Consider the following 14,796-nt stretch of genomic DNA (forward strand, 5'->3'; position numbering starts at 1 on the left):
CTCTTCCTCCTTCCTGACTTCTAGAATTGACTAAGAGCATCAAGACAAATTAGGACGGAACAGAGCTAGGAGAGAAGGCGGATCCCACCCAACTATAAGAGAGATGGTAGAAAGAGCTTCATCCACAAAGGCTCACCATTGAGGGGTACCTTGGGTAGCCATAGTCCAGTACAGGCTTAGTGAGAGTTCAATGGGCCCAGTGGGCATCAGGGTGCGCTCCCCGAGGACCAAGTCTGCAGAGACTTGCACACTTGATAAGAGCTGAGTGAGTAAACACTCACTTCAAGACTCCACTCCTAGGACCTTGAAGAGTGTAAGGAGTTGGTCACCTGCCCCAAGTTCTGATTCCTGGCGTGCGATGGTTTCAAACCAGTCAGTTTTGCTGTAGCATCCGAGCCAGAGAAGAGAACCAGCCATTTAGAAACAGCCCTGAAGACTTGAGTCTCATTCCCCCTGGCCTTCCCTGAGCCAAGCAAGAGGCAGGGGAAGCCAGGGACTCCCAGCCCCTCCCCTTGAAGTTTGCAGGCTGCCAGAACCCCTGCTGTGCTCGCCAGGCCCCTCGCCAGTAGTTTCGATGTTTCCCACAGGGTCCAGCTCCAGTGTTGACACTCGGCGGCTTGTCAGAAAATGGTCCTGCATCCTATGAATTCAACAGAAGCTCTGTGGGAGCTAGTTCTGGCTTTCAGGCATGAGACTTCGGTCGTGTCCAGGCTCACTTTAAATAAAAATGACTGCTGCTGATTTTCACCAAGGTGACCATTGAAGGAGCCACCTCACTTATCTGGGCTTAGGGGAGAAGGAAGCGTGCTTGGAGTCAGGGAGTGAAGGGGCCCATCTAACAAGCGAGTTCATCAGACCCTAGGAGTCTGGCTGTCTTGGGGGGGAGGGGGAGTTGCATTTCAGAGGGGGGTCTCAGAACCTGAGAAAGTTGGCCCAGTGGGAGGCTGTAGTTGCAGTCACCACAGACACCAGCTTTTGCAATTATGTGATACACGCACACAGATAATATTGTTGCATTAGAGCCAATTACATGGTGTTATGGACACACAACATGCAGATTACACCCAGAGCCAAGGAAGCTCAGAGTGATAAAGCGATGGCCTAATGGGAGGAGACAGAGGGAAATGTCAGCCTTATTAAGGTTGCCAGGGCAGAGTGGATGTAGCTGGTCAGAGCTCCCTACATCAAAGATGGCTATCTTGAACGACGCAAGAGAGAACTACACATTGGCACCCAGCAGAGGCCAATAAAGAGCTGGGGAGGCAGAAGCCATACCAGATCTCTCCAGTGGTGGTTATTACCCCCCTGTTATTTCCCTCATTGGGAAAACACCATTCCTGCCATAAAAGAGGTCTTCCGTCATTCTGTTTACTGACCTGCACACTTACAGGCAGGAGAGTCTGTTCTTAGCTCCCCTCCTGGTTCAGTGAGTGTCGATTGTGAGGTGAGCTGAGCTTGGCAGCACATACCCATAATGGCAGCTACTTGGAGACTGAGGCAGGAGCATCGCAAATTCAAGGGCAGCCTGGGGAAGTAAATCAGTGGTGTTGTGTTGCCTCCTATGCCTCAAACCCTGCGTTTGAGCTCCAGGAGAACAAAGAGAAGTGGGCTTGCATAAGGAGCCTCGGGAGGGTTCATTAATGGACGGCAAAGAGGTCCACACCAAGATTTCTACTCAGCAGGTCTGAGTGGACTGAGAAGCATGGCTAACATTCCTAGGTGATGTTGCTGGTCTGGCGCTGCACCCACTTCCATTCCCTTTCCAGCCTGGTGTGGAAATGCCTTGTGTTGGCCCTGGTCCCCACACAAGTGTAGAAACTCTAGGGTCAGTCCAGGCAGGGAGCACGGTGTGCTGGCTAGGAGTTTAACTCTCTGCCTTTGGATCTGTTGGCTCCGTTTGGATCACCATTGGGTTCCTGAAAATATTTGAGCTTCTTTTTGTTTCTAAGTTCTGATGCCTTTGACCTAATCCCCTAGTTTTCCTGAATAGCTCTGATTCATCAGGACTTAGTCCCTGGCAGACACAGGATCAGAATGGCAGAGCCTGATGGTAAATATTTTAGGCTTCGCCCAAAAGCAGCAGTCACAGACAGCACAAAAATAAACAGATGAAACTTTGTTGACAAAAGCAAGCTCATGGGATGGGATTTGGCCCGTTTTCTAGAATCTGGAGCTGACTGTCATGCGCACTATCCCCTTCTGCGTTCATTGTTATCGGTGAGCCCCTGTCTTGCCACAGTATCCCAGCATCTGACTTAGAAACCACAGGGCACCCTGCTTTATATGGGCCATAGGGTAGAGATAGTGAACTTGCTGATCCTTTGTGGCCTGAAAAATTAATTAATTTTATTATATATATGTAAACACACATATACACACAAACATGTATGTATGTATGTATGTATGTATGTATGTATGTATATGTGTATCCCTGGCACCTATAGCAGCCAGAAGAGAGTGTCAGGTTCCCTAGAACTAGAGTTACGGACAGTAGTGATCTGCCATGTAGAGGCTGGGAGGGCAGCTGCCCCTGGGAATGCTCACAATCACAAGGTCCATAGGCAAGTGTGGCATTGGTCACTTTTAATTAGATGGCTGTGCTCCAAATATGACAGAGCCTAAGGACCAGTGGGCTGGTGTTCAGGCCTCAGCTCTGAAGACAACATTTATAAGAGAGACATGGGAGGGGGCGGACTGTCACCTCAGCCCTGTAAGGAAGAGAGGTGTTTCCAATAGGCTTCAGGTTGGTGTGTCATTTCAGAACCAACTGTCCTTTGGGGTGGTTGAAAATGGAGGAGGTCAGGTCACCCTGAAATGAGCAGAATCCTATCTGGGAAAGGATGGGCTGGTGGATAAGAATTCTGGCTCCTCTTCCCACGGGCCCGGGTTCTATCCCTACCCATATGGTAACTTACAACCATGTCTAACTCCACCTCCAGGGGGGTCTAGTGCCTTCTTCTACTCTCCACAGACACCAAGCTCGCAGACAAACCACCCATCCACATAAAAAAAGAAATTAACAGAATAAATTTAGCCCCGGGTTTGAAAGCAAAATGCTGAATTAGTAGTACTTACTTGGAGAAAAACCTCCCATCTTACCTGGATAATTTGGGAGATTGTATTCTCCACATAGCTTCAAAGAGCAGACTAAAGGGGCTGAAGGTAGTCCCAGCGTGGCCTCTCAGGGGGGAATGGAGGTAAACGCATGAGGTTGACAAGGTCGTTGTAGCACAGAACAGGTCAACCAACTGCGGGGAAGTAGAACAGGGTTACAGGGAGAGAGAGAGCCTTTTGTTTTCTGCTGCTAAGACTTATAAGACATGAGGTGACAGGAGGGTGGCGCAGATCTCCTGGCTTTGGGTCCAGAGTAGATGTGAGGACAGATAAGGACTGGAGAGGGCAATGGGTGAGTCAGGGAACCGAGATGGGAAGGAAGAACAGACAGTCCAGAATTCACCAACAGCAGTGTGCTGTCCACACGGGACCCTCAGCCTTCCTTAGCCTCTGACTGCTCATCTCCAAAGTGGGGCTCCTCATTCCCTGACCTCACAGTTGCAACAATCACCAAACACCAGCTCTGCCCCTCTCCCGTACTAAGTGCTTTGTTTACTTTATTTCCTGGTATTCGTGGTTGGCTAAATAACCGAGTCCCATAGATACCAGCGTCCTCATCTCACAAATCTGTGGGTCTCACACTAGGGGCCCTTGAAAAATGAGACCAAATTAAAGATCTTGTGGGTAGAGAGACGTTGTAAATGCAATCACTGGGTTCCTTAAAAGGGGGAGGAGACAATCACAGTGAGATCCTAAGAACGGAGCATGGGCCAAGGAATGTAGACTCCCCTTCAAGTTACAATATCGAGAAAACAAACCCCTACCCCCAAAGACTCCCAAGAAGTGTGCTCTCCTGGACCCACTTTAGATTTAAGACCTCCAAACTGTAGGAGAGTAAATTCAAGCCACCAAAGTCATGGTCATCTGTTACGGCAGCAACTGGAAGTCTACACCCATCTCATTCCCGAGACCAGACTTGCTTGGATTTAAGTCTTGACACCGCCTCTCGTTTTACTGGGTAGGAAGAGGAATTGGTATGAGTTCTAGGCGTATTCTCAGCTTCTCGTGAGTGCAAGGCCCACACTTTACCAAGTCCCCTTTCCACCCCCTGATGAGAGGAATGGAAGATAGAGAGCCACAACCTAGAGACTACCTCCATATAAGAGGCTCGTGCTCCGTGAGAGCATTAGTTATTACTCCTGTGTTGCAAAGGAGAAAAGTAATGAGATTCTGAAAGTTATCCACAGTGACGTAGGCTATAAACAGCAGAGCCAGACTCTTAACGAGGGCTCTGCCTTTGGGGGCCCTGTTCACCAGCTCTGCCCCTCTGCACTGGGGACCTCATGCCAACTCTCCCATTGAATGCCAGCTTCTTAGGCAGGACCTAAGAGCCAGACAGAGTGCGGTGCTCCCTCCCTGGGCCAAAGCTGCCAAGACCAGAAATCAAAAGGAATCTGTGTTTCTTAGCAAAACAGCAACCGCGGCTTCCAGCGCAATCAGAGTGTCTACAAGGTTAGCAACCTTCTGACATCCCTGAGCCAGCCAGACTCAAGCAGCAAATCATGAAAGTGTGAATACTGTGTTTAGTCATTTGAGCTCTGGAATAATTGCTATTATCGTAAATGTTTTATAGCTCTCATTACAGCTCGCATTTAAATATCAGTGTAGTAATACGTTAATAAGTCATTGCGGCTGGGCTACTGCTGCATACTCTTCCAACTGAAGCCTGAGTGTGGCTGCCCCGTGTGTGCAGCCAAGTGGTGAGGGCGACTGTGAACGCCATCTGATGGTAGCTGGCTAGGCCTGTCGAGCCTTCTTGTACTTTGCCTTTGAATAGCGAAGGGGTTGCTCAGAGTTCTGGTTGGTAGTCATTCTGCAAACCTAGCCGCAGGCAGGCAAGGTGGCTTTTCTATTCTGCTGTAGCTGCTAAGCTTTGTAGGTGGGATCTGAACCCAGCGCTCACCTACTTCCTTCCTGGCTTTATGCTTTGTATGCACTGCCTTGCACATGATGCTTCCCCTGAGTCTAGAGCCTGAAACTCTGAGGTGACTGGAAAGGTGCCAGCTTTGCTTCTCTCCTGGAGGCTTCCTTTCCTGGTATAGAAGAGAGGGGGCAACCCAGTGTAATGGGGGTGGTGAATTTCTATTTATTGTTGCATGATTGAACCCCAATGGCTTCCTGGGTGGGTGGGTGGGTGGACAGACCACACACACACACACACACACACACACACACACACACACACACACACGTGGTGCTAAGTGGCTGTGTGCATCCCTACTGAATGCCTAACATAGTATAAGACACACAATGCATATGGTGAATGTCAGAGGGTTGGGGGGACGAGAACTAGTCTCTTTCCCTCTGTGTGTCCCCACCCCAGCCTTCCTGCTGTTGGCCAAGTAAGTAATGGAGAGACCAAGGGCATTTGAGGAAAGTATTTGTGTGGCAGATGTGGTCACTGGAACCCTACTTAGGACTAGGGTCACAAGGGCTGGAGAAGTAATCTGTAGCTGGAGAAGTAATCATGTTGGAGCATGGGGTGACAGTCTCTGGTTGTAGCACCTTTTCTCTTTGGAAGGTTGAAATGAGGAATAGAACACTCCAGGATAGGACTCCAGGATAGATTCTCTCCAACATGGTCAGTAAATTGATGATCTGTATTTACTGAGCATATACGACATGTCCTGAATCTATAGCTTGCAGAGAAAGAGCTTTAAGGATTTACCACGAGCCCACAGCACAGACTTTTTGAGTAGCAATGGCCTCCCTCCTTTAGCCATTGAAGACCAATGGTGGCCTAGAGGAGAATAAGAGAAACAGAGTTAATGAGAAGAGAGTGGCATGGGGTATGTCTCAGGGAAAAGAAATCAGAGAAAAGAGAGGCCCAGGAGCAAGTGGGCAGCATGAAGTGCAGCCTGGAAGGCCAGATCCAGTTCTTGCTCTTTGGAATACAAAGAAAGCAGGGGTGGGGACAGAGACAGAGAACCAGGCCTGGCCTTCCCAGGCATTGCCACCCCTCCAATGTGTAGTCACCGACGTGGACTGCAGAAGCCTCTACAAAGAGCTTTCCCTCACTACCACATTCCTCTTCCCTTCAGAATGGGCCTTCTTATCGGGTAAACTGAGGCAGTGCTTTCTTCAATCCTGACTTCAGTTCTTCAGCAGCTTCATTTTGGTAGATCCATTTGTACAGCTCACATCTTTCTCCGTGTCTTTCTCCAGCAAAGGGACTAGCGGGTTCTAACGCTGCCCTGTGGGAACTCCATCCGAGGTCAGGGAGAGCACTGGCAGGAGGAGCGTTAGCTCTGTCCTAAGATGAGATACAGCTGGAAAATACTGACTGACGTAGCACTGTGTACAGGCAGTGCGTGTGCTGAACAGAGAAGGGTGGAGCGGGAGAGGGCTGGTCAGATCCCACCTGCAGTGCTGAGCACGGCAGAGCTGGAAAGCTTGCCTTGCCGGGCTATAGCTCACCTCACCATCTGTAACAAGAGTGTTACATCTCCTTTGGGGATTCTGCACTAGCAATCGTAAAGAGCAGAGCTTCCCTCTCCCTGAGAGAGAACAGTCGCATGTAACTGACTTGTCCCCGGAAGAATTAAAGGTGGCTGGAGAGATGGCTCAGCCATTCTTTGCGTCTGCTGCTCTTGGTGAGGACCCAGGTTCCTTTCACAGCGCCCATGCCAGGCAGTTGCAGGGGTATCTGATGCCTCTGATCTGTGTGGGCACCAACACGCATGCACCTATACCCACGTATGCATCCATACACACGATTCAAGACACAAAGAATCTTTGGAAATGAAAAGGATTAAAGATGTTGTAATGAGGGGGCTGGAGAGATAGCTCAGTGGTTAAGAATGTTCTTCTAGAGGTCCCGAGTTCAAATCCCAGCATCCACCTGGTGGCTCACAGTCATCTGTGATGAGATCTGATGCCTTCTTCTGGTGTGTCTGAAGACAGCTATAGTGTACTTCTATATAATAAATAAATAATTCTTTTTTTAAAAAAGATGTTGTAATGAGCATCCCTACACATAGCAAGATTAAGCCATGGATTTATTACTCATGGAATGGACAGTAGGGGAACCCACATGAATAACGGGACTTATGGATTCCCCATTGTCTGCAGAATTCCCACTTGTCTCTAGATACTTGGCTGGTTCTGGTTCTTACCTGTTGGCTTTTTATTTTTTTAACAGCCTCATGTGCTTTTCCCCCACACCCCAGGGCCCCCTCATTCATAACGTTCTCCTCTGTCTCTGCAGCACCCTTAACAACAACAACATCAGCCGTATCCTGGTCACCAGCTTCAACCACATGCCGAAGATCCGGACCCTGTGAGTAATGACTGCTTCCTCCTCATCTGCCTCCTGGGCTGGGCACGGGCACACAGTTCCCATATCCAAAGTCCTAAAGCAGGTGGGGGACTTGGCGTGTGAAGGCAGGCGCAGGGCAGAGTCATGGTTCCTCCCTGCTTCTTAGCTGCCGATCTATGCTGGGAGAAAGCATTTCTCGTCGTCTCTACAGTGTGGGAAGTCTTCCTGGACTGTGTTTGTTGTTTGATGGGAAATGTGTTAGCTTTCTGGTGCCAAAGAACACAGAAAACTTAGCTGGTGAGACCCTCGTTGACTCCACTCAGGCCATACCCCACTGGGGGTTCTGTCATATGACAGTGGCACTTACTCCCCTTCTGGGAATGGAGGAGTCATTGTTGTCCTTTTTCTGTCCCACCAAAGTGCCACCTGCTACATTCCTCTGCTCTCTGAGCAACATCCAGATATTAGAATCCACGAACTTAGCGCTTTATCTTTTAATACCTTGGATAAGCTTCACCCTCCAGGTTGTATGCTGCAGAAGCAAGCCCGTGACTCTGATTATGTGGGTCACTCACTCTGCCTTCAGCCGGCAACCCACTTGTAGGTTTATGCTGCAGGAGAACCCGGGTTGGCTTTTCCAAAGAGGTTCCCGCCCCGCGTTCTTATCTCCGAGAGTGTCCGAACCACAGAACAAAGGGAGAGCCAGCCCCCGACAGCTTTTAGCCAAGTACATTTAGGACCAAAGCAAAGAACTGAGGTGCCCTCTGCCCTTAATTGGCTCTGTGCCCTCTTTTCCTCCCTCTATAAATAGGGCTGGTGGTGGAGAGCACATGCAACTAAGCACATCCAGTGCCCAGCTCCTGGTAGATGGCATTATATGTTATCATCGCACAATAGATGACATTATATATTGTCACCACACAATTATCTCAGAATCTGAGCTGACCACTGCAAGCTCATCCTGGCTCCTCGGGCAACATAAAAAGCCAAGAGAATGAAAAAATCCTCTAAGCACTGCTTCCCAGATCAGCGGCTCAGAACGATCTGGAATTTTTCCACAAACTGAGTCCGAGGACCCACCCTAGGCCCCTGAGGTGAAGACCTTAGTCTGTTGGCAGAGAGACATCCGCTCTTGTACTTTAAAAGGCACTGCACTCCTAAGAGAGCGAGCTTATCTCTTGGTGAAAATGAAACAAAGACCAAGGAACAGATTCTAAGAAAACACTAATAATAATGATGATGATAATATAAGAAGAAATGATAAAATAAGAGGAAAGCGGGCAGATCTAAGTTTACATTGCAGGCTCCACTACTTACGATATGATATGATCTTCCTCTTTCTGTGCTTTGGGTCAGGGACTTAGTAATACTTAATAATAACACTTACGTTGGATTCCCTGTCGGGGTACACTATGAAGTGCGTGGAAAGTGCCTGTTGCGGGATGTGCATGGAAGTGTTATTATCAATAATGATCATCCAAGACCAGTCTCCATCCCTGCTCCCCAGATTCTTGTGGGATACCCTCAGATGACAGCACACTTAGGAACCTACTGGTTCCTACCGTTTTTCTGTTCCCAGTGAAAATGGAGCAGTGCATTAACTGAATTTTAAGAAGATGCCAGTTGGTCTTCTGAGCAAACCACGACTGAGCTGAGGAAGTGTGAAAAACCCAGGGTCTGAAACAGGAAGTCAAAAGTGAACCTCAGGATACGGGGACTGCTCTCCCGAGGGTGTGGGTATCCAAAGATTCTCACTGTACAAGTCAGCCTTGCAGCACCTCCGGACACATCCCCTGAGTCAGGTGTCCCTCTGAGTCATTTTTAGTCTTAAAACAATAGTGACAGAGCAAGGACAGGTCCAGAGCAAGGATAGCTGGGGAAGGTCTAGCCTGGGGCTCCTGGGTATCTAGCCTGGGCTCCTGAGTGCCTACTCAAACATGTTGAGGAGGGAAGTGAGTAAGGAGACTTATCTCATTTCTGTTGTGATTTTTTTCTCTGTGGTCCCAAATATCCATCTGACAAGTTCCAATCAATCAATCTTGTCTGTTCTCTTCGCTCCCCACCATTTTCTCCATCTCTGCCATTTTCTCCTTAGTTTTATTCAGAGATGGCTCTGTATGGAACTCCCTGGGGGCGAACTGACTAATCCCCTTCACTGTAATTAAAGCATTGGGGGTGGGTGACTGGTGTTGGAGAAGGAGAGGGGCGGGAGAGAGGAAGGAAGTCATAAATGGGATTTCCAAAGGAAAGCTTTTTACATAGAATTCGGAACGGCACATTATATGGGAAAATGAGCACTGACCCTCTCTAAAAGGATTTGCTGGAAATTTAATTTGGCATCTGTGGCTAAAAGGCACCTTTTGTAGATTGGCATTTGTATTCATTCGCCTTCTGCTCCACAGAGGAGGCCTCGTCCATGTGGAATATGGTTTGTCCATTCTCAAAAGATCACAGAACAGCGCGTAGAAACTCTGGCCACCTGGCTGCTTTCTCGTCTCCATAGTCGGCGGCAGCTGCACACGGGCAGCACCATAGTTTGGAAAGATTCTGAAATCTACTCTGTTGGGATTTACAATAACAGCAGATATTTCTTCAGTGGTTGCTGTGCACCAGGCCTTGTGTGAGGCACTCCCTGTGAGTTACTTCAGCCCACAGAGCAGTCCTTCCCATTTGATGGCTGGTAACACTGAGGCCTAGGGTGAAGTGGCTGCAGAAGAAAGCTGGAACCAATGTCAGCATTACGTAACCTGACATCCGAGCTCAGGTCCCCCAGAGGGATAAAAAACAGAACGCAGGGCCAGGCGAGCAGAGCAAGAAGAGACCAGACCTTCCACTTGGTCCAGGATCCCTGATGCCATCACCATCACAACTTAAAGTTGTGGAAAGAAATTCAGTAATTCCCCTTCTCACTCGAAGGACCCGAACCACGTTTAAGCATTTTCCATGCTGAGTTTCACGATGCTGGTGATAATTTTTTAAAAATCGTATTTAGTAAGCCAGCATATGAGAGCACACATCTTGTCTGTAATTCTGGTCTTTCTAGGGCAAGAGGAGAGGTAGAGACAGGAGAACCCCTGGAAGCATGAGGGCCAGCCAGACCCTGTCTCTTTGGAAAGCAAGGAGTGACATTCCAAGCTATACGCTGGCCTCCACACGCGCTCGCAGTACATGCAGCCCACGTTCCCACACTTATATGCACGCACACCATACACTCAGGCTTCGCACGCCCAGGTGCACGGACAAACAACCAAGCGCACTTGGCATCTGGCACGGTGTTGCTTCACCCTGTCTTCCAAGCGTGGCGTGAAGAAAAGGTGACTTGAAAGAATCCGTCTAGTTTGACCCTGACGTCATTTCTGGTCAGAAGTATTCCTGGCATAGGGAGCCGAGTCTGTCCCCTGCCCTGGGTTTTCTGATTGAGACTCCGTTCGGCTTCTGTATCAGCTGAGGTCACTACTTTTCTGCGATCCCACTTTGGAAGGGAGAAAGCCGCAGGAAGATGGCCAGAGGGACAGAGACAGCTATAAATAGCAAGACTGAGAAGAGCAGTCATTTGGGGCTGACTGGCTGGGGCTGAGAAAGAGTGTACCTAACCCCGTCTTCCAGACAGAAGCTTCCAACTTTTTGGTTAACCCAGAAATGAAGCATCTGACTGAAGCCCTGAAGTTCCTAAAGCTCATTCTCGTCCTGCTAAACTCTCACCTTCAATTGTACCTTAATGGAAACTTATGACTCAGCCACCTTGGAGACCCACATTTTTCTCAAAGTCTTCCCTGTTGTCACAACATCATTTTGTTACTATCAAACAGGGCAAACATGAAAGGCAGGTTGACTAAGTGGCTGAGTCTCCTGGCACAAAATAGAATCCCCTCCCCGCAGCCTGCCCTGGACTCCGCCCTTCCCTTACAGAACCACTGTATTTGCCTAGGTACCCGTTGCTACCTGATAGGGACTGGTTGAGATTCTCTCATCCCTTCCCCACTGTTTAGGAAATGCGCTCTTGGTACAAAGTGACTATGCTCGTTAGCAAGCAAAGGTCTTGCCTACCCTCCTCTAACTGAGGTCTTTCCCACTGGCTTGGGACTTTGACCACAGCGCCCTTCCCAAGTGTTTTATGATGTTGGAAACTCAGGCGAAGGGGAGGTCATGCTTGGATTAGCTCAGAAGGTTTGGTCTTGGAAACTAAAGGGGAAGTATGTTAGGACTTTATAGTTCCTATGTCTGGGGCCTCAGAGCTTCTCAAAGTATGTCTGACTTACTCTGAAATACGAGAGGTACTTAATGTCTACAGAAATTTTTAGCAAAAAAAGAATCCATTTTATGTAGGTTCGGGGTTCATTTAATGCCCCTGAAATGATGGGGTTTGGAGCAGCCCCAGTGGAGCTGGCCTGCTGGAAGTCTGTGCCCATTGGTGACAGAAAGCTCAGCCAGCGCCGTCCTAAGTTAGGTACACTTGGCTAGTGTTTGGCAATGCTAACCTTGTGCTAAGTGGGATGCGGTCAAGGGCCCTTCAGTTCTCTCATTATAGTGCAGACATGATTCAAGCCACTCCTCTGGGACGCCACGCTGTATTAATGAGCTTGACAAGAGGCTCTCGACAGCCCCCAAGATAACAGCCGGCTGATTAGCGCGTCCAGGATTACCCATTTGAAATTTGCCACGAGTCTCCGTGTGCTCTCATGCTACTAAAACTCATGCACCACCAATTCTGACACCTGTAGGGAATGTGGAAGTGAGAAAGACTGGCAAAAAGCCTTTAAGGAGATTCCTCTGAAGAAGCTCCTGAGTAGCCCTAATTTGCCTCCCAGCTCATAGAGGGAAGTTCAGGTCACTTAACCAGACAGAATTCCCCTCAGAAGTGGAACGGGCTGGTGTCTAGGGAATCTTACTCACTGGAGCAAGAAACTGCTCTAGAGTCTGTCTAGAAGTAGTTAGGAAATCTTTCCAGAGCCATCACAATCAGCCAGAGTAGGTAACCTCCAGGTAAAATAGAACTCGACAAGGAGGAGATGGGCTCCTGGGAGAGAGTCTTAAGGATTCCAAGAGCCTGATTAGAGCAACACCTTATTTAACAGGAGGTAGAGGGAAGAACCATCCCCCAGAAAACACTTCTCTCTGTGCCTCCTCACCCCGCCTCATGTTTACAGTTGGCACTGGCTTAGAGCTCCCCCATGCCGTGGGACTATAAAGGACCCTTAAAAGGCAATGGAGGAGCCTGGAGCGCAGACAGAAGGAGAAACAGAACTCCATTTAGGCCAGCTGTAAGTCCTACACTCCAGTGTATCAGGGTGACCCTGTCTGACCTTTGACTCGCACTCGGATGTATGATGTCATTCTCTGTCATCACCCTGAGGTGAAGTCATTCTCCCACGCCTCCGTGCTGATGCCTGCTTGACAGGAGAAGGGCAGAATTACTATTAAGACACGGAAATCGCTCAGAACATGAACATCTTAGTGGCATAGTAATAAAAGCACCAAGGCTTCTGGGTTTGTTTGTTTGTTTGTTTTTGTTGGTTTTTTCCCCTATGCGTAGGGGTCATGAATGCTGCCACAGGCTCGTGATAATTATTATCATGCTTGGGACACAGGTACCAGAGGTCTGGCCCACTCGATTCTCTGTGTAATGGCATCTCTCTCTCTCCTTCTCCAAGGCGTCTCCACTCCAACCACCTGTACTGTGATTGTCACTTGGCCTGGCTCTCAGACTGGCTGCGACAGCGGCGGACCATTGGCCAGTTCACCCTCTGCATGGCGCCCGTGCACCTGAGAGGCTTCAGTGTAGCAGACGTGCAGAAGAAGGAGTATGTGTGTCCAGGTGAGCCAGCCCTACCTGCTCTCCCCTTCCTAGGCTAAAATCCACATACCCATCAGCCCTGTCTAGCATGACCCTGGATCTTGGTCATACCCCTCCCAGAGTGTGATATAAAAGGAATCTCATAGTCAGCTGAGGTGTACAGTACGGGGTTGGAGAGCTTGCATTCTGCAAGGAGTTCAAAGAAAGAAGCCGTTGACATCTAGAACAGAAGATGTGAAAGAAAAGGAAACCTCACAAATCACTCTGTGTTGAGCCCCGTAGCCACCTGGTGCTAGGGAACTTCATTGATGAACAGCGAGTCATCAGAACACAGGTACAATGGAAGTGTTTTAGCATGGACTGCAACCCTTCTGTCACCCAAATGCTTGTAGAAATGGAGGCGGGATGATACAGGCTGTAGACTAAGCCTGTCTAGCTAGAAGTCCTAGCCTCCCCTAACTGAAGTGTGACTTTGGCAAGTTACCATTCACCTGAAATAGAGATAATGCTACACTACAGCTAAGAAGATGGGTGGGCAGATCGGGTAAAACAATGTCTGTACAGCACTTAGCATAATGCTTGGCAAGAGAGCGGTAAGTGGAGGTTGCCTGTTGCAGCTTAGTAGGCCCGCAGATTGTGCTGAGCAAGCACATGGATCTGTGGGTGACTAGCACGCAGTAGGGACCCAGATTGCCTACAGAGGACTCAGAACTCGACCACCCAGATGTGCTAACAGGACAGCTCAAGTCTGCAGGAGTGAGAGGTGACCGAGTGACCCAAGATCTTCCCGGAGGGCAGAGCTTTTAAGCCAGATCCTAAGTTTTGTTTGCTTCTTCTAACTCTTCTTGGGGCAAAGAGGTGAAGACAAGTCCTGAGATTTGGGGGAAGGGAAAACATGCACACACACTCACATGCACACACACACACACACACACACACACACACACACTCTCTCTCTCTCTCTCTCTCTCTCTCTCTCTCTCTCTCTCTCTCTCACTCAAATAGCTTTCCAAGAGCCCAACCCCGGACTGGAATGCAGTGGTTTCTAAAGGGCTCGGCAGCCCAAGCACCCAAGGAGCCCACCTTGTGTTTCTCTCCTTGGCTATCGCCCACTTCCCCTTCTCCTCTGTTTGCTTTCTTCTGCTGTGATAAGAAGAAGGGCAGAAGCAGCAGAGGCTTTGTCTCATCTTACAGCTTACTCAGTCGCTGAGGGAAGTCAGGACAGGAACTCAAGGCAGGAGCTGAAGCAGAAACCGTGGAGGAGCGCTGCTCACTGACTTGCTCCCCGTAGCTTGCTCCGCCTGCTTTCTTCTACAACCCAGGACCGCCTGCCTATCAATCTTTAGGATAATGCCCTCTAGACTTCCTTACAGCCCAGTCTGATGAAGACATTTTCTCAGTTGAGCATCTCTCTTCCCAGCCAACTCTAGCTTGTGTCGAGTTGAGAAGAAACAAACAAATGACAACAACAACAACCACTGTGGCTCCGAGGGTTTGACAGACTCAGTGTGTGTTGCTAGGCCCCACAGTGGTCAGGAGTACAGCTTGGGTGTGTGACTCATTCAGGTCTTGAATTCATCATGCCCCGCCCATCCCTGTCCTCTCTCTCCTCGTCACATTATTACATCAT

The 14,796-nt window shown here is 49.0% G+C and overlaps 1 protein-coding gene across 1 annotated transcript in view; it reads left to right on the top strand.

The window, feature by feature from the left end:
- Window positions 1-14,796, top strand: part of Slit3 (slit guidance ligand 3) — a 584,776-nt gene that overhangs the window by 438,185 nt on the left and 131,795 nt on the right. The window contains 2 exon segments of the mRNA NM_031321.1: window positions 7,322-7,393; window positions 13,024-13,187. Of these exon segments, the coding sequence (NP_112611.1) occupies window positions 7,322-7,393; window positions 13,024-13,187 (236 nt within the window).

Source organism: Rattus norvegicus, chromosome 10 (assembly GCF_036323735.1).
Source record: "Rattus norvegicus strain BN/NHsdMcwi chromosome 10, GRCr8, whole genome shotgun sequence".
Taxonomy (NCBI): domain Eukaryota; kingdom Metazoa; phylum Chordata; class Mammalia; order Rodentia; family Muridae; genus Rattus; species Rattus norvegicus.